General features: G+C 44.0%; 1 protein-coding gene across 1 annotated transcript in view; it reads right to left on the minus strand.

The window, feature by feature from the left end:
* Positions 1–5,477: 5,477 nt before the first annotated feature.
* Positions 5,478–24,732, minus strand: part of LOC124606054 (serine/threonine-protein kinase WNK4-like) — a 455,574-nt gene continuing 436,319 nt past the window's right edge. Inside the window, exons 9-11 of the mRNA XM_047138014.1 lie at positions 16,575–17,504; positions 12,838–13,225; positions 5,478–6,962 (exon numbers count right to left, since the gene is read on the minus strand). Coding sequence (XP_046993970.1) covers positions 6,534–6,962; positions 12,838–13,225; positions 16,575–17,504 — 1,747 coding nt within the window. The 3' untranslated portion in view covers positions 5,478–6,533. The remainder of the gene's footprint in view (positions 6,963–12,837; positions 13,226–16,574; positions 17,505–24,732) is intronic.

Here is a 24,732-nt window from a genome sequence, read left to right on the forward strand (position 1 = left end):
CCTTATTATATCTTTAAAAGTACATTATTGGTAAAGTTTATTTACAAAATCATCTACATACAGGTATACGATGGGAATTCAAAAAGTAAAGCACATTTGTGAAATGCTGTACTTATTCTGATAATAGATAACTGAAACATGCGTTATTTTTCTATGTAACCTCCCTAGACTTCAATGCAGTTTTCCCGACGTTTTATGAGTTTTTTTCCATCAGAAAATACGTTTTTCGGTAGCATCTGTAACCAATTTTGCACCGCAGCAATGACGTCTTCATCACTTTCTAATCTTCTTCCCTGTAGCGCTTCCGTTAAGGGCCCAAACATGTGAAAATCACTTGGAGCCAGGTCTGTACTGTATGGTGGATGTTCCAGCACCTCGAATCTCAACTCCTTTATTGCGTCGGCTGTCTGTTTGGCAGAATGTGGGCAAGCGTTATCTTGCTGCAGGATGGCACCTCTTCACAGTTTTCTACGACGTTTGGATCTGATTGCAGGTTTTAGTTTCGTACGCAACACATCACATCCACGATAAAATACAGACCTAGCTCTAAAGCCTCGTTTACGCTGGGGCGACGTCCTGCAACATTGTGGCATGCTACGGAAATGTGGCGTGCGTCGTCTTGTAGCATGCTACAACAGGCAACATCTGGTGGCGTATGTTGCATGCGGCAGGTTAATTTATACCAAAGCAACAGAATTTGTGCCACACGTGTGTCGGTCTTGCAGTATAAAGGATGATAAAGTATCGCAGCGGCGGCCTACTTGGTACTTGCACGTGCAGCTAACAACGGAAATGAAAACCAAAGGAAAATAAAACGATGGTGGAAGAGAAGAGTATTTAAAGAAGGTCCACGAAATAGTATCCTAGGAATTAGAAGCAGACGATGGTGCGTTATTTAGTAATGTGTGCTTTCGTCCCAGGCGCGTTAGTCCGTGCCGTACCGTTGCCAAAAGGTGGTCTAACGGTGAATGTTCGCACAGGTACCGGGCCGGTCACCACCCTGTGTCAGGGGCCGGGGTGGGACTTTCAGCCACCAGCTCACCCAACTCTGCGGTACGACTGCTGCGGTATGACTGCCACACAACTTCCCTCGCAAGCTAGCAAGTAAACGGATTACGACGCACCTTAGACGAAAGCAAAAATGACAACATGAGAATGATGATTTGGTTCTAAATGTTTTGAAATGCTTAACTACTACATAACACTTTTTCAAAATTAATAAGCAAACATATTAATAGTATTAATAGTAAGACTGTATTAAAAACTTTCAGTGTTCGGCTCCACAAATTTAAATTATATGTAAAGTTTTACTCCAGTGCGTGGGAAATAAACATCCCAGGTTGGGATGCATAAACTAATGCCAGAGGAGGGGATGGTCTGAGGCAGAGGGGGGGGGGGGGTGGGGTGGAAAATCCCCTCCATCCCCCCCTACAAATCGCACACTGATTTGAACACGCATGACCATACCAGTTTCTTTCGCGCTTCAGTGTATAAGGGGCGTGAATAGTGTCAGCTGTTGAGTGATCGCTGTCAAGAACACTGAAATGTCGTGTGCTCGTGCGAGCATGGAAGAGTTTAATATGGACTTCATTTTAGGTCTCCATTTGGATGGCTAGTAGAATCGCGCAACGTCCTAATTTGTAGAGCATGCGGATGTGACGTTAAGCTGGACTCCATAGGAACGTGAATGCGGAAATACTCGCCGTCAGCGTTCCGCTCGACCACGTCCGACCACCACAAAGGAGAAATGCTGTACTGTGCAGCAAGTATATCTTAACACCTTAACATCTTTGCCTGCTGTTCGGTAACAAGTCATGGACTCCCTGCAACCGTTTTCATCATATCATTTCATTGGTCAGAGTCTAGTAGTAGTCGGACTAGGGAAGTATCGTCCCATATGTAGACTGTCGCCATTAACGCTGCAACACAAACGACTGCATTTGGAGTGGTACCACGATTGTGAAGCACGGACTGCTGATGAACGACTTCACATTGTGTTCAACGATGAATCGCGGTTCTGCAGTACTCCGGATGAGTATGGCGGTAACCAGGAGAGAGATCCAGTTCTGCCGGTTTTTTGGTGAGGCACAGCGGTTTTACTCCTGGTGTCATGGCATAGAGAGCCACCGGGTATGACTTCATGTCACGACTGGTAGAGATTGAGAAAATGCGATGGTACAATGGTTTATCACATGCATGCTGAGCCCTTACGTGTTTCCTCTCATGTGAAAGTATAGTGGTGCCATTTTTCAGTGGGACAATGTGCGTACATTCATGCTAGGTGTCTCTGTGACCTGTTTGCGTGATTTTGAGTCATTCACGCAGCCGAAAGATCCCTAGGTTTCTCCCTGGCAGAACATGTGTGGGACCAGGTCGATCGTCAACGCCGTACCATTGCTAGTATCCAAGATATTAAGGAACAGTTACAAAAGAAGTGGGACAGATTGCTCCAGAAGAGGATAGAACTGCTGTAAGACACTCTTTCCAGCCGCATCATTGCAAGGATCCAGACCCTCTGTCATATTGATAAGTGGACTCATGCTGCCGATATGTTTCTAAATTTGTCTTGGCTTCGTAATCACTTAAATAACGTAACATATATTCCGAATGGGTGAAGTTTCATCTAGTTTCCTCCTCCTCTTCTGGGTGTTTCAATTATTTTGTCAGGTAGTGTATTATACACATGATTTGCATGCAAGCAGAACTGTCAGTGTATGAGGGTCACCAAATTTTATTTTGAGCCTCTCAATCAACCAGAAAACTGGACCTCACGGTCATTCGAAATTGTACAAATAGTAATTTGAGTCGTAAGACACTTCGTATTTCTGACGTAGGGCATAGCTGACGCCATAAGAATGTCACAAACCACTATCACTTCAGCTGAAAGTTGGCAGTTCTGATGAGTTTTCAGTGAGTTACAAGCAGAGTGACTGAAATAACAGTTTAAGATAATTCTGTACTAACAAATGGTATGGTGGCAACACTGATAAGCCATGTTGAAGTGGAGCGGATTTTTTTTTGTGCTGAATGATGATAAACAAACATTGTTTGTTTTTGTGTCGTTCCACATCACGTCAGACATTTGTTTTTGTATGTTGATTTACCTCCAGCTCTGGAAAAAGCAAATTATTTCGACAGGATTTGTGGATTTTAGAGTGTACTGATGGGGGCTCGTCTTTTACGTTAAAAAATGTAGCATAAGCAGATGTCGTGCTGCTGATGCTTACTTATGTAAGACCTCTCCAATTCCATACCATGAAATTTAGAAATGATTATTGTGGCAGCTTCGTATTACAGTATTACACATATCATATACTCTCGAAGACAGGTCGTAATCATGTATCTGCGGTAATATTACAAGAACAGAAATTCTAGGATCGATACAGTAAACTAAAATGAGGCAAAGCAGCCAATCACCTATTGCTGACAGACGTGTGGGGCACAGCCATAATTAACAGTACAAAGACTTAAGTCGTTCTTGAGCTACTACTCTTAGTCTGCTGTATGTACACACCTTCACAAGCACGTAGGTAAAGTTGCCACAGCTGTAGATGGTTGCGTTACTGTATCCATTATAATATTTCTTTGCTCTCAAAGGCTTTTGCCATTGATCAGAAGAGACAAGATACATGACTGTACTTGGTAGCAATTTTGGGTCAATTCTAGTGTCCGATACCACCCGTCGACTTTGACCAATGACGTAATGTGTGATGTTATTTTGTTTGTGTCGCAGATTGCTGTCGATGAACATTAAATGATTTCTCTGGATTTCCGCGTTACGCGCGTATATTAAAATACGATGTAGGCTGTTTTGTTTTCATCTCGTAATTTGTTTGCGGCATCTTTTGTTAATGAAAGTAGTCGTGATTTATAAGTAGTCGTGATTTATAAGGTCTTGATTTTTGACGCTGTTCGTTATGGATGCGTCTTTTTATGTTACTGTATTGTGCCAGTGCTACATTTTTGGTTTCTCTGAAAGGAGGTTTTTCTGTTGTTTTAATATTTTCTGTTTACAATGGTGGGCCGAGGGGTATTGCTGTGTCTTTCACGACTACTTTCATTTTTTTTTTTTTACTATTTTAAAATTTTGTGTCTGGTTGAGGGCGGGTAGGAGGGAAGAACTGATTTGGGTGGTACCTCGTTCGTGCCTGGCAGTTTGTGTTTGCTATAATTTTTTTAATTAGTTGTTCTGGATTTTGCTTCTTTCGTTACAGTTTCACCTTCTAACATTATTATTTCTTGTTACGTCCTTATTTCGTTCTTGTCAGCCTCGATTTTTGACTGCTTTGGAAGTTCATTTGCGGTAAGTTTCTTTTTATGTAGCCACTTTTTGTTTTGTTTTTTGTTTTCGATGTTTCTGCTACACTTCTCTTACATTTACTGTCACTCCTGGTGTATCAATTTTACTGCAGCTGGTGCGACCTTCGTGTAGTATAGTTACCAGTTGCACGGTTTGGTCATTTTTGCGTTTTATTTCTTTCCGTGTACAGTAGTGTGTGTAAAGATTTTCATTTTTTGAAAGTCTCGTCGAATTCTGTAGTTCACTGACAAGATCACTTTTTAGGTACGTTTCTGATATGTTATAAGATTTTTTTGCAACAGACAGTAATATTGGAATCGGTAACTAGAAATGACCTCCTACACAGCGTTTATTATTTAGATCGTTTTTGCAGTACATGTGGAAAATACAAATATGCACTCGTAATTCTTATTTATTTCAGTCATCTTCAACTCGTTTAAATGAAATTCGCGCGTAAATAATAATCGCGTTAAAGTATTATTTTATTGCATGCTACGTTCGTTTGTTTAAGAGTATGATCCGTTACATTCATAGATTGTCCATTGCAGCATCTTTGTCGTACGTCTGATGTCATTCGTCAAAGCCGACGGGTAGTATCGGACACTAGAATTTATCCGCAATTTTAATTCCTTTGCTGTCTTTTGTCTGTACTCTGTCCAGACTTCTCTTGCTTCTGATTATAAAACTTTTTAAAAGTTCTGAAAACTAGAAATTCAACCGACTTTTTAAATGTGTGCTTCTGTGCCCTTCTGGATACTCATATTTTGTAGGCAGTAAGTAAATGATTTCGTGTTTGTCAGACATCCAGATATTGCATTCATAATATTGAAATATACTGCTTTTTCAAAATATTGGTGCCATCCATAATGCTAATCAATTCAGCAGGTATAACGATGTCATGAATATGAATGGGGGGGGGGGGGGGGGGGGGGAGAGAGAGAGAGAGAGAGAGAGAGAGAGAGAGAGAGAGAGAGAGAGAGAGAGAGGAGATAATGTAGTATAATTTTCAGATACAAAATGATTTAAGGTTCAAGTCATTCTCTTGAGTGGAAACAAGATGCTATTGTTTTATTTTAAAGTTGATGTTTAATTGTTTGTATATGAAATTAATGTAATGCTTCAGTGTTAGGAAATTATAAAGGCTTATTATTGTAGACCAAAAATAAACAACAAATACTTTAATCGAACTTATATATTTATTCTACATACAAAAATGAACCATTATGTTTCTTAATATGTTACATGATAATGTTTGTATATGACAGCTTAATTTTAAAGTGTGCATTGCTAAAATACTAGATACATTACCTTATTCAACAAAAAAGAAATGAGGAATAAAAGGACAGAGAATATTCCTTAACTGCTAATTCCGGGGGTAAACTAATACTAACAACTCTAGGTACAGTTATGGATGTCCAATAAGATTGGTAATGGAATCACCAAGATTATTGCATCCAGGAATCTAGCTTCTGTCAATCACACTCGGAAACTCCCAGAAATGAGTAACAACTTTGTTGTTTATTGTATAGTCCCACAACTGAAAAGGATACAAACAGTAACCACTCGCTCTGATGTTCTTCTGAGCAGTCAAGCCATTAGCTTTCACGTCTGTACTACTCTTCTTTTCAAGTTAGACATCTGAGTATATGACTAGCTCTGGTTTAACGAATATAAAATTACATAAATTGCTCAGTTAGATGTCACAGATAATAAATTTGCACACAAAAATTGAATTTCATTGTTGTATTCTTAAACTAAACTTCTTTTGTGGACGGTAAACCGCCAAAAATTCAATATGTGGCATAGCAACATGTGCATCCCATGATCCTTAAATAGAGAAATTTATTTGAAGTAATGCGAAATTTGACTACATATGTAGCTGTTCCAGAAAAAAAATTCTATTTAGATCTTTCAAGGCAACTGAGGTCAAGTCACAAAAAGGTTGAAACTAATTATTACTTTCTCATGTAAATATATGGCCACAACATGTGGCATATCAACATGTGCATCCCACGATCCTTAAACAGAGAAATTTGTTCGAAGTAATGCGAAATTTGTCTACATATGTAGCTGTTCCAGGAAAAAAATTCTATTTAGATCTTTCAAGGAAACCGAGGTCAAGTCACAAAAAGGTTAAAACTAATTATTATTTTCTCATGTAACAGCAAAAGTCGAACAAAGGATACAATTATGTAATTGTTTACGCTGACTACAAGTGGGGAAAAGATACCAATTACAAATAGACATTTTTAATGGCTGGAGTTGATTTGCGACGTACTTTTTCTGTAATTTGAACTGGAGGTTCTGAAATTGCTGTAAGAGATTTCCTCGTTGGTCGAAACTTGTCCATGGCACGAGTGTAAGAGCCTGTACAGATACGCTCCCACGAAGAACTGCGGGTACCATTGGTGTTGCTGATACACTTGTTATTTCTGTTGTTGTTTGTATCATGGTCTAGACAGAAAGCTGATGTTCTTTCTAAGCTGTCTCCATTCCTGGAGACTCCACCAGCTGATTTCTTGCTGACTTCCTGATCAGATACTCCACTGTTTGACTGAAGACGATCATAATCTGCTGGCACAGTTATCAAGGTCTGATCACCTGTCTTGGAAACAATAGATGACTGTTGCTCTTCAGGTGACGTGGTTTTCTCACCCTGCTCCTGCAAATAGAAATGTTAAATTCGTAAGACATGTCAGATTCTACTTAATTTAAAATTTCATCATTGCAGCAAACGAAGGCATCGCTTGCTGGGGCACAGTGACCGTTGTAATTAATATTCAGATGAAAAAGCGACAGGTTGCACACAGTTCAGTTTGTTATTACTGGTTTCGCAGATACTAGCTTTGTCAGATAGTTATTGCCTTGAGGGCAACACGTTAAATGTTATAGCACCGTTTGGTACCATGATCAAATAAAACTTCATGTTTGATTGTAGTTCTGAGAGGAAAAACAAAGTGAGTTGCTCAAATAGGAACTGTTGTTAATGCTACATGGATGGTGATGTGTCTTTTTATCAATTATAATGTTTACGCAAAATGTTTAGTTTGCCATTAAATAGTAAAACATTCACGAAAAAAGAAAGACAGTCAAGATCAAACTCTGACTCTGGGAAAGGCAAATGGAGACTAAAAAACCACTGCTTTATAAACTATATCAATAAATGCCTGATTCCTTAAAGCCTCAAACTCCCATGTATACAACATCTTCAAACGACAAATCACTTTACAAATGAATTAATGTTAAATTAAAAATGAATTAATGTTGACGTTAAACATTTACGCGAGAAAAAGTTTAGAAAAGGTTTGGAATTAATTTTAAAGTTCGATGGAACTGCGAAGTGCTCTCATTATCAAAGACTGGATGAGTGTAGTCTGGTTAATTTGCGCACTGTTTCAAGTAAAAACCAGTTTTTCACTCAACTCAATGTTCATGACGTCATAGCCCCTGAACTAGGGACGTTAAATCCTAATCTTCCTCTCTTCTCCTGAACTGTGTGCAGTACAGTAATATAATTTTGCATGTGCATTCAATGGTACATGTGGATATTGGCAACAAAATGTGCTGGAGTACAGTTAGTAGTAAAGAAGTACAGTGTTTACTTGGAACCAAAGATTATAATGTGCCTCTTAGTAAATTGATACTGCAATTGCTAGCGTGTACTATAGTTTTATCTGTGACAAGGCATTGTCTTTGACTGTACCTTTGACTGTTTGGCCTAGTTACATCTGTCAGTGTGTTACTAGCTGTCGACGTGGGCTTGCTTCTTGAGGAAAATTATCGTACACGGTTATTACTATGAAAAATTACTTACGTACTATAGGGGGCTTAAAAGAGCAAATTACTTTTGTTCAAATTATGGTATAAAATTCCTGACATTTATGCCAGTAAGTGAAATTTTACTTAACCTTCCCTGTAAATCTCTAATCGTTTGATTTATTTTTAGGCTAAGCTTGATAATGGTCATTAACAGAAATTAGTACCGAATTGTGCAAAATAAATGACAGCTGAAGGTTTCACCATGTGTTTTAACAACTATTTGGCGGCTGAATGTCCCCAGCAGCAGACATACATAAATAAATTAAAAAATCATGCCAGATGGTGAAGTTCTACGGCATGCACAACGAAACTGTAGTAAACGATAAACTATTTTATGCATAAAGTTGGTGCAAGTCGCTAAGTGCCCTCTTTCTCAGATACTGGATTTACGCACTCTCTGCCTCAGGCTATACGTATACACATTTTCTAACTGTAATACTTGTTTTATTGTCTTAAATCTTTAACATAAGATTATACCTGTTAATGAGTAGGTAGTGATAGCAATTTAAATTTTTAAATTCTATTAATAAGCATATGAAATTCCGAAAATCAAATTTTTGATGCCCCTGGAAGTTGCCAGATAGGCAACCTGCAACTGAGGTTGGGTTCCGAGAATGATGGATCTCGTTTGCTGTTTCGTAATAGAGATGCGAAACGTATATTGAATAGTTTCGGATGCTATTTAGCACGTAGAAACAAAATAGTGACCAAAGAATAAATTAAACAGGCGGTATGTTCTACATCTATATCTAGAGTTATACTCCGCAAGCCACCCAACGGTGTGAGGCGGAGGGCACTTTACGTGCCACTGTCATTACATCCCTTTCCTGTTCCAGTCGCGTATGGTTCGCGGGAAGAACGACTGCCGGAAAGCCTCCGTGCGCGCTCGAATCTCTCTAATTTTACATTCGTCATCTCCTCGGGAGGTATAAGTAGGGGGAAGCAATATATTCGATACCTCATCCACAATCGCACCCTCTCGAAAACTGGACAGCAAGCTTCACCGCGATGCAGAGCGCCTCTCTTGCAGAGTTTGCTAAACGTCTCCGTAACGCTATGACGCTTACCAAATAACCCTGTGGCGAAACGCGCCGCTCTTCTTTGGACCTTCTCTATCTCCTCTGTCAACCCGACCTGGTACAGATCCCACACTGATGAGCAATACTCAAGTATAGGTCGAACGAGTGTTTTGTAAGTCACCTAATTTGTTGATGGACTACATTTTCTAAGGAGTCTCCCAATGAATCTCAACCTGGCACCCGCCTTACCAACCATTAATTTTATATGATCATTCCACTTCAAATCGTTCCGTACGCATACTCCCAGATATTTTACAGAAGTAACTGCTACCAGTGTTTGTTTCGCTATCATATAATAACACAATAAAGGATCCTTCTTTCTATGTATTCGCAATACATTACATTTTTCTATGTTAAGGGTCAGTTGTCACTCCTTGCACCAAGTGCCTATCCGCTGCAGATCTTCCTGCATTTCGCTGTAATTTTCTAATGCTGCAACTTCTCTGTATACTATAGCATCATCCGCGAAAAGCCGCATGGAACTTGCGACACTATCTACTAGGTCATTTATATATATTGCGAAAAGCAATGGCGCCATAACACTCCCCTGTGGCACGCCAGAGGTTACTTTAACGTCTGTAGACGTCTCTCCATTGAGAACAACATGCTGTGTTCTGTTTGCCAAAAACTCTTCAATCCAGCCACACAGCTGGTCTGATATTCTGCCCTCTAAATATTTTTTATGTTTGTCTTTATTTTCTCAAGTAAATAACTGATAATATTGAAGGTTAAATCACTCTTGAACGGAACGTCTAAACTTTCCACAATGAATTTCAAATGGTGGCATTCACACAGGCCACCAATTGAACGGGACGGGGTGGACGCCAAGATCAAGGTTTCTCAGGAAATTACGATATGTCATTGAAAAATCTTTAGGTACTCGTATATTAAAGTAGAAGAGAAACTTTCACATTTTAACTGTATGCCAAAATAGCCTGGGCTTCGGATACTGCCATCTGCAAAAACGTGTTTCGGTATCTCAAACAGTTTGAGAGACATGAAGGATGTTATGAATATTTCACTTTCACGCTACTCTTTGTGCACATGAATGAAAGTGAATGCTCTACATACAACCTGTTTTCTGAAGATTGGAGATAGGCATAGATTTTGCATACAATCTTTTTTCTGGAAACTGGAGTAGCCATAGATTTTGTCTCACATTTAAAGGAAAAATGAATATGTTAATTACATTTCGTATGCAGCAATCTATGACCTAATACTCACCAAACGCAAACTCATAGCCACTGCTGTTTTTCATAGAAAAATATTAAAATTTAGAACATTAGCTTTCTTAATGTCGAAATATCTCATGACGCTCATAAATGAGGGTATGAGATGCTGGAGGATCAAATTTTTACTGAACAGTTTACTTAAAATTGTTTGGGAAGATCGGAGAGCAGATGGTATGCTCACGCCTCCATTCCCACAGTGTAGCGAATCTGCCACCAGCCACACAGAAGCAGGCGGAGAAAGTTTCGTTCATAATAGATGGAGTGCACAGCCATTTGGCGACAGCAACACTTTGGAACAGAGGCGTGGACTCGGCCAGCACTGGGAACGATAATACATATCTGTGCAGAGGCCTAGTTATCTTCCACGGGCTCTTCTTCAGATACTGAATTGATAGCTTGTGAATGTTGGCAGTGTCCAGCCAAAAAACTATTGCGGGACGAAGTCGACCGATTTCTGTCGATCCAGTGCTACGGAGCCCTCGTTCAGAATGCTCTGAACAAATACAGTGGGGTCAGGAAAGTCATGGGGTAGCGATATGCACATGTACAGATGGCCGAAGTATCGTGTACAGAAGGTATAAAAGGGCAATGCATTGCTCTCAGCTAATTTATGTGAAAAGGTTTCCGACGTGATTATGACTGCATGACAGAAATTAACGGACCTCGAACGTGGAATGATAGATAGCGCTAGATGCATGGGACATTCCATTTGGGAAATAGTTATGGAATTTAATATTCCGAGCTCTATAGTGTCAAGGGTGCGTCCAGTATACCACATTTCAGGCATTACCTCACACCACGGGCAATGCCATGGCCGGCGGCCTTCACTTAACGACCGAGAGCAGCGGCGTTTGCGTAGCGTTGTCAGTGGTAACAGACAAGCAACACTGTGTGAAATAATAGCAGAAATCAATGTGGAACATACAACGAACGTATCCTTTAGGAAAGTGCGGCCAAATTTGGCGTTAATGGGCTACGGCAACAGACGACTGATGTGGGTGCTTTTGCTAACAGCATGACATTGTTTGCAGAACCTCTCCTGGACTTGTGATGATATAGGTTGTACCATAGACGTCTGAAAAACCGTGGGCCTGGTCAGATGGGTCCCAGTGTCAGTTGTTAAGAGCTGGTGTTAGGGTTCGAGTATGGTGCAGACGCTATGAAGCCACGGACCGAAGTTGTCAATAAGGCAATGTGCAAGCTGGTGGTGGCTCCATAATGGTGGTGGCAGTCTTTACACGAAACGGACCGGGTCCTCTGGTCCAGCTGAACTGATCATTGATTGTAAATGATTATGTTGGGCTACTTGGAGACCATCTGCAGCCATTCTGCCGGCCGCGGTGGTCTAGCGGTTCTAGGCGCGCAGTCCGGAACCGCGCGACTGCTACGGTCGCAGGTTCGAATCCTGCCTCGGGCATGGATGTGTGTGATGTCCTTAGGTTAGTTAGGTTTAAGTAGTTCTAAGTTCAAGGGGACTGATGACCACAGTAGTTAAGTCCCATAGTGCTCCGAGCCATTTGAACCATGTTTTTTTTTTTTTTTTTTTTTTTTTTTTTTTTTTTTTTTTTTTTTTTTTGCAGCCATTCTTCCCAAAAAGCGATGGAATTTTTATGATGATGCGCCACGTCACTGGGCTACAATTGTTTGCAACTGGTTTGAAGAACATTCTGGAAAATTCGAGAGAATAGTTTGGCCACCCAGATCCTCCGACATGAGTCCCATCGAGCATTTGTGGGACGCCGTTGGAAGTCAGTTGGTGTACAAAATCTTGCACCGGAAACACTTTCGCAATTATGGACGCCTACAGAGCCAGCATGGCTCAGTATTCCCAGGGGACTTCCAACTACTTGTTGAGTCTGTGTTACGTCGAGTTTCCGCAGTACCAGGGCAAAAAGAGGTCCGACATGATGTGAGGGACATTCTATTTGCGAAATAGTTATGAAATTCAATATTACGAGGTCCATAGTGCCAAGGGTGTGTCCAGTATACCACATTTCAGGCATTATCTCTCACTACGGGCAATGCCATGGCCGACGGCCTTCACGTAACGACCGAGAGCAGCGGCGTTTGCGTTGTGTTGTCAGTGCTAACAGACAAGCAGGCAAGACCAGTCCGTTTCATGTAAAGACAGCCACCACCATAATGGAGCCACTACCAGCTTGCACAGTGCCTTATTGACAACTTGGGTCCATGGCTTCATAGCGTCTGCCCCACATTCGAACGCTAACATCAGCTCTTAACATCTGACACTGGGACCCATCTGACCAGGCCCACGGTTTTTCAGACGTCTGTGGTACAACCCTTGGTGTAGCATAAGCTGCTGAGACTTTTCCTGGCGCAGTGAGAGTAGGGATGCGTGGCGGGTGGAGGGGGTGAAGGGTGGGGAGAGGGTGCGTGTTTGACTCACTTGTCGTCCGTGGCGGCGGCGCTGGCGCTGCCGGTCGCGGTCGCGGTCACGGTCGCGGCGGATGCTGATGCCCGGGATGAAGAGGCGCAGGGCGTTGGGCCCCGTGGGGAAGCGGCCGGCCTCCGGAGCGGGCGCGGCGCCCGCGACGGCTCGCTCGTGCCGCGTGAAGGCCGACACCAGCTGTGCCACAGTGAAGCGCGGCTCCTGCGACGCGCCCTCGCTCTCCTGCCCCTCCTCCTCGTCCTCCTCGGCCTCGTCGAAGCCGTCGTCTTGCGAACTGCTGCCTCCTCCGCCGCCTCCGCTGCTGGAGCTGCCGGCACCGCCGTCCTCGCCATCCGAACCGCTCGAATAGGACGTATTCATCTCGTCATCGCCGCTCTTCTTCAACCTGCTTTTTGTTCAAGGGCAAGTGTTACACCAAGACGCCTGTGGAGTCATGTAAAAGTTTTTTTTTTCTTTATTGTATTTCAATAGCTGCTGGCAGCAGCAATGCGCTGCTCTTCAGCCGAATGACATAGAAAAAACAATAGAAGACATTTAAAAATAACAAAGGAGAAAACACGGTGAACATAGATATAAAAAAGGGGGAACATCATGGAAGGCAATAGACAAAAAAGCGGCGACTGTAAAATAGAGATAAAAACCGTAAAAAAGTAGCGCAGACAAAAAACCACACACTGGGACAGTTAAAAGAACACAAGGCGCGGTATTACCGGAACATAAAAGTCTCGATGGATGGCGTAGCACATAACAAACACTAACAGTAACACTAAGTACAAGGCCAGTTGCAAAGCGATTTAGAAAAGATTGCTGTATGGTGTGGCAGGTGGCAGTTGACGCTAAATAACGAAAAGTATGAGATGATCCACATGAGTTCCAAAAGAAATTCGTTGGAATTCGATTACTCGATAAATAGTAAAATTCTCAACGCTCTCAATTCAACTAAGTACCTGGGTGTTAAAATTATGAACAACTTCAGTTGGAAAGACCACATAGATAATATTGTGGGGAAGGCGAGCCAATGGTTACGTTTCATTGGCAGGAGATGCAACAAGTCCACTAAAGAGACAGCTTACACTACACTCGTTCGTCCTCTGTTAGAATATTGCTGCGCGGTGTGGGATCCTTACCAGGTGGGATTGACGAAGGACATCGAAAGGGTGCAAAAAAGTGCAGCTCGTTTTGTATTATCACGTAATAGGGGAGAGAGTGTGGCAGATATGATACGCGAGTTGGGATGGAAGTCATTAAGGCAAAGACGTTTTTCGTCGCGGCGAGATCTATTTACGAAATTTCAGTCATCAACTTTCTCTTCCGAATGCGAAAATATTTTGTTGAGCCCAACCTACATAAGTAGGAATGATCATCAAAATAAAATAAGAGAAATCAGAGCCCGAACAGAAAGGTTTAGGTGTGCGTTTTTTCCGCGGGCTGTTCGGGAGTGGAATGGTAGAGAGATAGTATGATTGTGGTTTGATGAACCCTTTGCCAAGCACTTAAATGTGAATTGCAGAGTAGTCATGTAGATGTAGATGTAGATGTAGATGTAGATGCCAGCGCACAATTAAAATCACACCTCTTGATGCACAGGAGAACAGCACCAAACACAAGAGAACAGCACCAAACACAACACTGACGTGGCACACTGATGTTGAACAAAACATAGGATCTGCCAGGTGCAAGGAGATGACGGAGAAGGGAAGAAGGAAGGGTGGGGAAGAGAGGGGGGGAGATGGGCGGGGGCGTGCTGAAGAGGGCCAGGGAGGGAGGGATGTGGGAGGGAGAGAGGCGAGGATGAGGTGCAGGGTCTCAGTGGGGGAGGAGGAAAATCCGCTTTGAGAGAAGAAGGGGAGAGGAAAAGGGGGCTCTGGGGAGGGAATGGAACAAGGCCAGGTTATAGTTGGAAGGAAGGGTATATGTCACGCCCAAGTTCATCATCCGGGAGGGGGAGGCGCTGGAAATTGCCCTGATGAAGGAGATGGAGGGTGTGGAGGTGGAGAAAGGGAGGGATACAACGATGGAGGCGTGGCAATGGGCCAATGGGTGGGGGGTGGAGAGGAAGGAGGAAACCAGGGTGTGGGGGGGATCAAGCCTGTGGACACTGTAAAGGATGTGGAGATGTTGGAGGAAAAGGAGGAGGTGGGGGAAGCGGCTGCGTTCATACAGGAACTGTGTGTGGGAAGAAAGGCAGATACAGAAAGCAAGGTGGAGTGCATGGCGTTCAAGGATTTGGAGGGCCTTTACAAAGCGGGTGGGGGGCGGAGATCCAGGCAATGCTGGCATAACAGAGGATAGGATGGATGAGGAATTTGTAGGTGCAGAGGATGGTGGTGTATTTAAAGATTATTTAAAATCTACTTAAAAGGCTCAAAAACAGTGTTGCACCATCTGCCTTCAATCTCTAATTAAAAGTATCCAGACACCCCTAAGTAATGCTGATTTGAACATGAAAGAGGCGAACCCACCAGTATACAAGGTACATTCAATGAGCAATGTAATACATTTTTTTCTCGGTTAATTTCGATAGAAAATTTGTGAAATTTGTTGTGGGACATTGTGGAATATTCCTTCAGCCCCTGCAGTTTCATGAAGCTCCTATAGGTGGCGGCACTATATGTAGCCTTTAATATGGCGTGTCTAACGGAGGTGCGTTCCACACAGAGAGGGTTTTTGAGATCCTTTTGGTGGAAAACCAGAGCATCGCAGATATTCATAGGCAGTGCCTGCAGAATGTCTACGGAGATCTGGCAGTAATAACACCACAGTGAGTAGTTGGGCGAGATGCCTGCCACCATCATAACAAAGTCGCCTTCCACCAAAACAAACAGCCAATCAATACATCTACATCTACATTTGTACTCCACAAGCCATCCAACTGTGTGTGGCGGAGGGCACCTTACGAGCCTCTGTCATTACCTCCCTTTCCTGTTCCAGTTGCGTATGGTTCGCGGGAAGAACGACTGCCGGAAAGCCTCCGTGCGCGCTCGAATCTCTCTAATTTTACATTCGTCATCTCCACGGGAGGTATAAGTAGGGGGAAGCAATGTATTCGATACCTCATCCAGAAACGCACCCTCTCGAAACCTGGACAGCAAGCTACACCGCGATGCAGAGCGCCTCTCTTGCAGAGTCTGCCACTTGAGTTTGGTCAACATCTCCGTAACGCTATGACGCTTACCAAATAACCCTGTGACGAAACGCGCCGCTCTTCTTTGGATCTTCTCTATCTCCTCTGTCAACCCGACCTGGTACGGATCCCACACTGATGAGCAATACTCAAGTATAGGTCGAACGAGTGTTTTGTAAGCCACCTAATTTGTTGATGGACTACATTTTCTAAGGAGTCTCCCAACGAATCTCAACCTGACACCCGCCTTACCAACAATTAATTTTATATGATGATTCCACTTCAAATCGTTCCGTACGCATACTCCCAGATATTTTACAGAAGTAACTGCTACCAGTGTTTGTTCCGCTATCATATAATCACACAATAAAGGATCCTTCTTTCTATGTATTCGCAATACATTACATTTGTCTATGTTAAGGGTGAGTTGCCACTCCCTGCCTCCTCTGATGCTGGCAAGTCTGCCTCCCGTGGCATCTAGTGGCTAATTCCGCAGTACGTAGCAGTGCCCGGATATGTACTCCTTTCCGACAGTTTAAATGTTTCAAGAAAACAAATGGTTTCGAAAGACCTGTGTAAACAGGTAAGTTTTATAGTAAATTGCTCTGACCTGTGGACCTTGTCGAGGTCCTCGACTTGCGGGTCTGCCGTCCTCGTCTGTTCAGCAGCTGGGATGTCTTCACTTTCGACCGGGTTGCTGTCGTAGCCGTTCTCCCTACCGTCGACGCGCTCTTCGCTGTTGGCCGCCACAGCCTCGACTGCCGCCCTGGCGGAGACGGCGCTGCCGAGGCAGTTCCTGAGCAGCGCGGGCGACGTCAGGTCTGCGGGGGCGTCCCGCCACTCACCGCGCACCGCAGGGGGCTCCGGTGTCGGGGCGGCCGGCACGTCCGCCAGGAGATCGTCCTCGGCGGACGGCGCATCGCAGTAGACGTTGCTGTTGGTGACGTCGGCGGGCGCTGGCGACGCCGCTCGGCTGCAGACGTTGCTGTTGGTGAGGTCGGCGGGCGCCGGTACGGGCGCGGGCGCTGGCGATGCGGCGCGGCTGCAGACGTTGCTGTTGACGTCGTCGCAGTTGTCGAGCGAGGCGGAGCTGGGCTGGCGCGAGAGCGCGGCGCCGCACAGGTCGAGCAGCGAGCGGCAGCCGGGCCGCAGCGGCAGCGGTAGCGCCAGCGCCTCGCTGGAGCGCGACAGGCTGCGCAGCCCGTACAGCTTCTCCCGCGAGCGGCTGAGCGCGGGCGCCGGCCACGGCTGGTCGGCGAGCGCGCGCGCCCGCGAGGCCGCCGCCGGCGCCAGCAGCGACGCGTGGCTCTCGCAGAGGCGCCGCCGCTGCTGCGACAGCAACGTGCGCCGTCGCAGGTCCTGGCAGCTGCCCTGCTGCTGCTGCTGCTGGCGCTGCTGCACCACGCGCTCGAACAGCGCCTCCCGCGATTTGGACAGGTACTTGCGCAGCCCGCCGCTGTCCTTCGCGCGAGCCTTCACCTTCACCTTGCTGCCGGTAAACCACCTGTGGCGCAGGCACTCCTTCGCCGTCGGTCGCGCCCTGCGGAAATGATCAGCTTAGATTAGTTTACCTTTTTTAATCTTTTATAGACACCGCCATTTGACTGTATTGTTGTTTATTTTATTACTACTTAGGTTTCGGCTTTTTATGCCATTTACAAGTGACTGACTTTATGTGATTCTAGATGTTTTGATTAGAAGACGTGCTAACGGTACTTTAGACCACAGCATGTATAGGAAGAAGACGCACACCGATTTCTACCCGGCACAAAAGAATGGCGTGCTCAAAACTCTTGTACACAGTGCTCACACCATCTCCGACAGGGACAGTCTCCAGCAAGAATTGGACCATCTGAAGACCGTGTTTCGCCGGCTGGTGTGGCCGTGCGGTTCTAGGCACTTCAGTCTGGAACCGCGTGACCACTACGGTCGCAGGTTCGCATCCTGCCTCGGGCGTGGATGTGTGTGATGTCCTTAGGTTAGTTAGGTTTAAGTAGTTCTAAGTTCTAGGGGACTGATGACCATAGATGTTAAGTTCCATAGTGCTCAGAGCCATTTGAACCATTTTGAACCAAGACCGTGTTTCGGAGGAACGGTTACAAGGAAGGGCAAATTCGGAAGGCTCTACATCCCACACCTGCAGCACCGGAGGAAACTGAGGATGAACCTCAGGAGGAGACGGCCTTGGCTATTATTCCGTTTTGTGGGGCGTTATCCGGAAAAATTGGACCCATTTTACGTAAACGCCAAGTGAAAACCATCTCCCGTCCTCCAAGCAAAACCAAGAGCCTTCTTGGTAGTGTCAAGGACAACCTTGGTCTACGTAACTCAGGGGTTTATCAGTTATCTTGCCAATCCTGGAGTGTATACATAGGACAGACCATTCGTACCATTGAGGACCGATGCCGAGAACATCAACGGCACACTAGACTGCAGCAGCCCAGTAACTCGGCAATCGCTAAGCATTGCCTGTCGGAACTCTAGAGCATGAATTATGACCAAACCAAAGACCTGACACAGACTTCCAAATACTGGGACTATATCATCAAAAAAGCCACAGAGATTAGAGTAAGGCAGCCACAACTAAATCGTGACAGTGGTTACATCCTTAGCGAGGCGTGGGAACCCGCGATCACCCAGATTAAGAAGAAAAAGGATATTTCCCAGTATGTACCGACTTCGGGGGGGGGGGGGGGGGGGGGGGAAGAATAACGAGAGCGGTGCCGGCAGAAAGATCTCTTGCGCGCGTCGTTTGGTGATGATCGTGTGCTCAGCCGCCACTTTCGTCATGCTTGGCATCCCAGGTCCCCAGACCTCAGTCCGTGCGATTATTGGCTTTGGTGTTACCTCAAGTCGCAAGTGTATCGCGATCGACCGACATCTCTAGGGATGCTGAAAGACAACATCCGACGCCAATGGTTCACCATAACTCCGGACATCCTCTACAGTGCTGTTCACAACATTATTCCTCGACTACAGTTATTGTTGAGGAATGATGGTGGACATATTGAGCATTTCCTGTAAAGAACATCATCTTTGCTTTGTCTTACTTTGTTATGCTAATTATTGCTATTTGATCAGATGAAGCGCCACCTGTCGGACATTTTTTGAACTTTTGTATTTTTTTGGTTCTAATAAAATCCCCTGTTATTCCAAGCATGTGTGTTAATTTGTACCTCTCTATCTACATTATTCCGTGATTTATTCAGTTTTCAAATTTATACTGACTTTTTCATCACTCGGTATATCGAGGGTCTATCCAAGGGCGATGTTCTTGAGGACAATATTATAGGAATGGAAGAGAATCTAGGTGAAGATGAAACAGGAGATATGATACTGCGTGAAGAGTTTGACAGAGCACTGAAAGACCTAAGTCGAAACAAGGCCCCGGGAGCAGACAACATTACATCAGAACTACTGACAGCCTTGGCAGAGCCAGGCCTATCAAAACTCTACCATCTAGTGAGCAAGATGTATGAGACAGGAGTAATACCGTCAGACGCCAAGAAGATTATAATAATTCCAATCCCAAAGAAAGCAGGTGTTGACAGATGTGAAAATTACCGAACTGTCAGTTTAATAAGTCACAGTTGCAAAATATTAACGCGAATTCTTTACAGACGAATGGAAAAACTGGTAGAAGCTGACCTCGGGGAAGATCAGTTTGCATTCCGTAGAAATGTTGGAACACGTGAGGTAATACTGACCCTACGACTTATCTTAGAAGAAAGATTAAGGAAAGGCAAACTACGTTTCTAGCATTTGCAGACTTAGAGAAAGCTTTTGACAATGTTGGCTGGAATACTCTTTTTCAAATTCTAAAGGTGGCAGGGGTAAAATACAGGGAGCGAAAGGCTATTTACAGTTTGTACAGAAACCAGATAGTAATATGAGTCGAGGGGCATGAAAGGGAAGCAGTGGTTGGGAAGGGAGTGAGACAGGGTTGTAGCATATCCCCGATGTTATTCAATCTGTATACTGAGCACGCAGTAAAGCAAACAAATGAAAAATTCGGAGTAGGTATTAAAGTCCATGGAGAAGAAATAAAAACTTTGAGGTTCACCGATGACATTGTAATTCTGTCTGAGCAGTTGAGCGGAATGGACAGTGTCTTGAATGGAGGATATGAGATGAGCATCAACAAAAGCAAAACGAGGGTAATGGAATGTAGTCGAATTAAATCGGGTGATGCTGAGGGAATTAGATTAGGAAGTGAGACACTTAAAGTAGTAAAGGAGTTTTGGTATTTGGGGAGCAAAATAACTGATGATGGTCGAAGTAGAGAGGATACAAAATGTAGACTGGCAATGACAAGGAAAGCGTTTCTGAAGAAGAGAAATTTGTTAACATCGAGTATAGATTTAAGTGTCAGGAAGTCGTTTCTGAAAATATTTATATGGAGTGTAGCCATGTATGGAAGTGAAACATGGACGGTTAATAGTTTGGACAAGAAGAGAATAGAAGTTTTCGAAGTGTGGTACTACAGAAGAATGCTGAAAATTAGAAGGGTAGATCACATAACTAATGAGGAGGTATTGAGTAGAATTGGAGAGAAGAGAAATTTGTGGCACAACTTGACTAGAAGAAGGGATCGGTTGGTAGGGCATGTTCTGAATAAAGGGATCACCAATTTAATATTGGAGGGCAGCGCGGAGGGTAAGAATCGTAGAGGGAGACCAAAAGATGAATACACTGGACAGATTCAGAAGGATGTAGGTTGCAGTAGGTACTGGGAGATGAAGAAGCTTGCACGGGATAGAGCAGCATGGAGAGCTGCATCAAACCAGTCTCTGGACTGAAGGCCACAACAACAACAGCAACGGACAGGTGTCACAGGCTATATCTGGTGTGACACGCAAGAAACACACCAACAGAGAACATCACCGAAGATGAAAGCAAGAAACTTGTGTTTTTGCCTTTCTGTGGTACAGTGTCGGGAAAGATTAGTCGCCTCCTGAAGAGATATAACATTTCATCGGTGTTCAGACCCCCAGCTAAAATTCGACAGCTCATGAGGCCTGTGAAGGACGATCTAGGGGTTAGAACGCCTGGAGTGTACAAGATACCAAGTCAGTGTAGCTGTTGCTACGACGGCCAAACAGTACGCACTGTGGAGCAACACCAGACGGAACACGAGAGGTGCTTACGCCTACGCTATCCAGAAAAATCAGCCGTGGCAGAACACGCCTTAGAAAATGGACACCGAATTCTATTCGACGAAACATCTGTCGTTATGAGGACGAAGGGATTTTGGGATAGCGTCATAAAAGAAGCTACTGAAATAAAAACCTCTGAAAACACCATCAACAAGGACGGCGGTTTGCAGCTCAGCACAACTTGGGACCCGGCCATCGCGAAGTTGAAACGGGCGCGACGGATGCTGGATGAAAGCATTACCATATATGGCGTGGAAGAGAGCACTATATTTTAGTGACGTCACAGCCAGCAGGGCGGCTATATAACGACGCGGCCACGGCGACACAGCAGTCAGTCTTACCACTTGACAATGACCGGGGAGAGCTCGGTCGAAAGCTCGTGGGATTTTAACCATCTGACACGGCTGGAAGTCCGAGAAAATTTTATTAAACTGATATAGGCATGTTTATTCAAATACAGAGATATGCAAAAGGCAGAATACGGCGCTGCGGTCGGCAATCCGGCAGTTTGGAGGTCTTTATCATCGTCTTTGCTTGGGATGTTTGAGAACATAGGAGAAGCTCTCGTTGTCTGTTACGAAAAGATGTGCAGTTCAAGTGCTACATCACAATAAAACCGTCGAAACACTTTCTTCCTCCCTCCCTTCCTAACATGTTTGCTTAGTTGGTTCGTCTTTTGGCTGTTTTTTGTGTGTGAGTGTTTGTTTTCACATCACGTATTTTTATTAAATGCCGATGTTCTTTAAATAGCTGATTATAAGAAATATAGTATGTAAACCGTTTAGAGAGCCGTGACAATATTGTTCCGATTGGTAAATATTACAACCTACGTCGAAAATCGTTGTTGTACATAACCTGTAGTAAGAGTGGGTCATTTGTAATAAAGACAGTAATTGTCAATTAGTATCATTGATAATATTTTGTAATGCATAATATGATGCTTTTTCTTTGTCACTCCTAAAATGAGGCTTTAGACCACTGTAGGTGTGAAAATATTTAATTTGAGGGTGTACTGTGAATTACATTAAGAGTAGGCCTAAATTATTACAGTCATCTAGTAAATCATACTGCCTATTTTTTTCTGCTGCTCTGCAGCCGAGAGAAGAGTAAAGCAACACAATGGTAAGATAACAAACAATAAAAAAGGCGATAAAACGGTGATTTTGTCAATAGAAGTAAAATGGCGGAAAGTTGCGGAATTTAAAATATAAAAACAGGGCGGTGACGCAGCGGATGAAGACACACAGTAAGTAGACAGGCACAATTAAAAAACACGGCGACAGTCTGGTTTCTGTTCGCACGAGATAAAAAACACAACTAGCGACAGTATGGTGGCTGTTCGCAACACTGACAGGGGACGCACAACACTGAACATCACTGAAAACAACACTATAGAGGCGACACGGTGGAGATGGGGAAAGAGGGGGAGGAGTGGAAAAGAAAAGGGGGGAACGGACGCGAGAAGGAGTGGGGAAGGCAGTGGAGGGGAAAGCAAAAGGACTCGGGGGAGAGAAGGGAGTCAAAGAGAGGAGAGGCAGGGAAGAAGAGGATGGAAGGGGTTGGGGGGGGGGGGAGAGAGCCCAGGAAAAGGACAGGGGGAGGGAGGGGGAGCTGAGGATCAGAGTTGATAGGGGGCATAAATGGAGGAGAGAGGCCATCATCCGGGAGGGGGGGGGGGTTGGTGGAAGCCACTTCGGTCGGATGTTTGTCAATCGAAGTCAGTTTTAGTAGTCTCAACATCCATATCTTGAAAACTTTCAAAACTGTCACTGAAATTATCGTCAGTTTCTAAAAGCAGCCTCTCTATCTCCGAATCTGTTACACGACTTCTTTTCGCCATTACAGGACATCACTCTCTAACGCAGCGGTAAACACAGACGAAAAACGCGCGCTTTTGCGGCTGCTTCACAGGATGCATACTGTCGACGCGCGATTGGGTGGAAAATGTTATAACTAGCCCAGAATACGCTATGTTGACTGAAGAGAGCTTGTGATCTGGTGGACGAAGCTCAATTAACACGACAATATCAACGGCAGACCGATAACTCGTCATTCTCACTAGCTACTACCCATAGAACGCGGTGGACGGACATATCAGGCCAGCCTACTGTAAATTAGCAGAGCGTGGACGGATGTATCCGTCATGCCCACTTGAAGGGTTAAGAGTACAACGAGCATCATTTTTGTTTGTTGCTAGTGCCGTGAGGGAGTGGAGCAAGTGCGATTCGAAACGAGATACACGGCGCATACAGTCGACATTCGTGCTGTTAAATGCAGATATTTTCCGTGAAATGAAGTTACACTGGTAAATCCCCATAAGAAATCAAACGAAAGCAAAGGCATGAAAGCCGTGTTCTTGCAATAATTCAACGGAATATACTGAATGTAAAGGAATGAACTAATGATAACCAAGGACACTAACGTCTGAAGCAACTGTGTGTTGTATATTGGTATTCAAGTAGCTGAAAAGGAGACCTCAAAAAGTTTTGATAATTTTGCTTTCCTAAGTCACACGAAAATTTTTAAAGGACAATATTTTTTCCGAAACTGGCCGAATACGTAACGTACCTCTATTCTGCGTTATTTACTAATGCAATAATTCGAAAACTGGGAACTTCTGTTATATACGTTATTCATTCCCATCCAATATCAACTGAAATACAAAAAAGAGAACACGAAGGAAAGCTTTTAAGTGTGAGACGAGCACACAGCATCATGTCACCAGGGCGCGCAGGCGCATACAGTATTTCCCGCTGACCATTGAGGAAGAGGCACGCCAGCTGCCCACTTAACAGGTTAATACTTAATCTCGCAATCAGCACTGCTCGGTTCTGCCTCATATTGGTTTTTCCAACAGTATTAGTTGTACGACAAGAAAGTTTCTCGCGGCGACATAAGAAAGCGGTTTTAAATACGCTAATACAAAGAGCTGAGACTCTGTGTGATAAGATATCTGAATTCTGAGAACAGATACCTAAGAAACGTGTTCCGGAAGAACGGCTGTACCGATCGAGACATTAAGTTATCCATCTGTAAGAATCAAAAACACAGAGAAACTCAGGCATCGGAAGATGATCAGACGGTAGCATTCCTTCCTTTCTACGGTGCTACATCAAATGAAATAGGCAGAACCATGGGAAGACACGGTATTTAATCCAATTTCCGAGCATGCAAAAAAATTAAAGGAGTGCTGTGGTCAGTAAAAGACCATCTTTGTCTCGTCGTTCCTGGAATCTATATAATACCTCTTGAATGTCATAGTAGTTTCACTGGTCATCCAGTACGATTTCAGGACGCCGCATAGATCACTGACGTCACATTAAATATCGCTATTTCGACAAATGTGCTGTTGCCGAACATAACTTTAAGAACGAACAAACGAAATTACGTTTGATAGAACGGAAATATTATTCCATGCATCTGCCTACATGGGCCCCTGTCGTTAAAGAAGTCATTGAGATCAGGCCGTGTAAAAACAACCGAGGGAGCGGATAGATCGTTAACGGTGCACAGAAACGATCACTTAATGATGAAAGTCAACACAGAAATCATTTGTGACGTGCACCATCTAATGAAGGCAGCATCGCTACCAATGTTCTTCATTCAGAGACA

Source organism: Schistocerca americana, chromosome 3 (genome assembly GCF_021461395.2).
Source record: "Schistocerca americana isolate TAMUIC-IGC-003095 chromosome 3, iqSchAmer2.1, whole genome shotgun sequence".
Taxonomy (NCBI): Eukaryota; Metazoa; Arthropoda; class Insecta; order Orthoptera; family Acrididae; genus Schistocerca; species Schistocerca americana.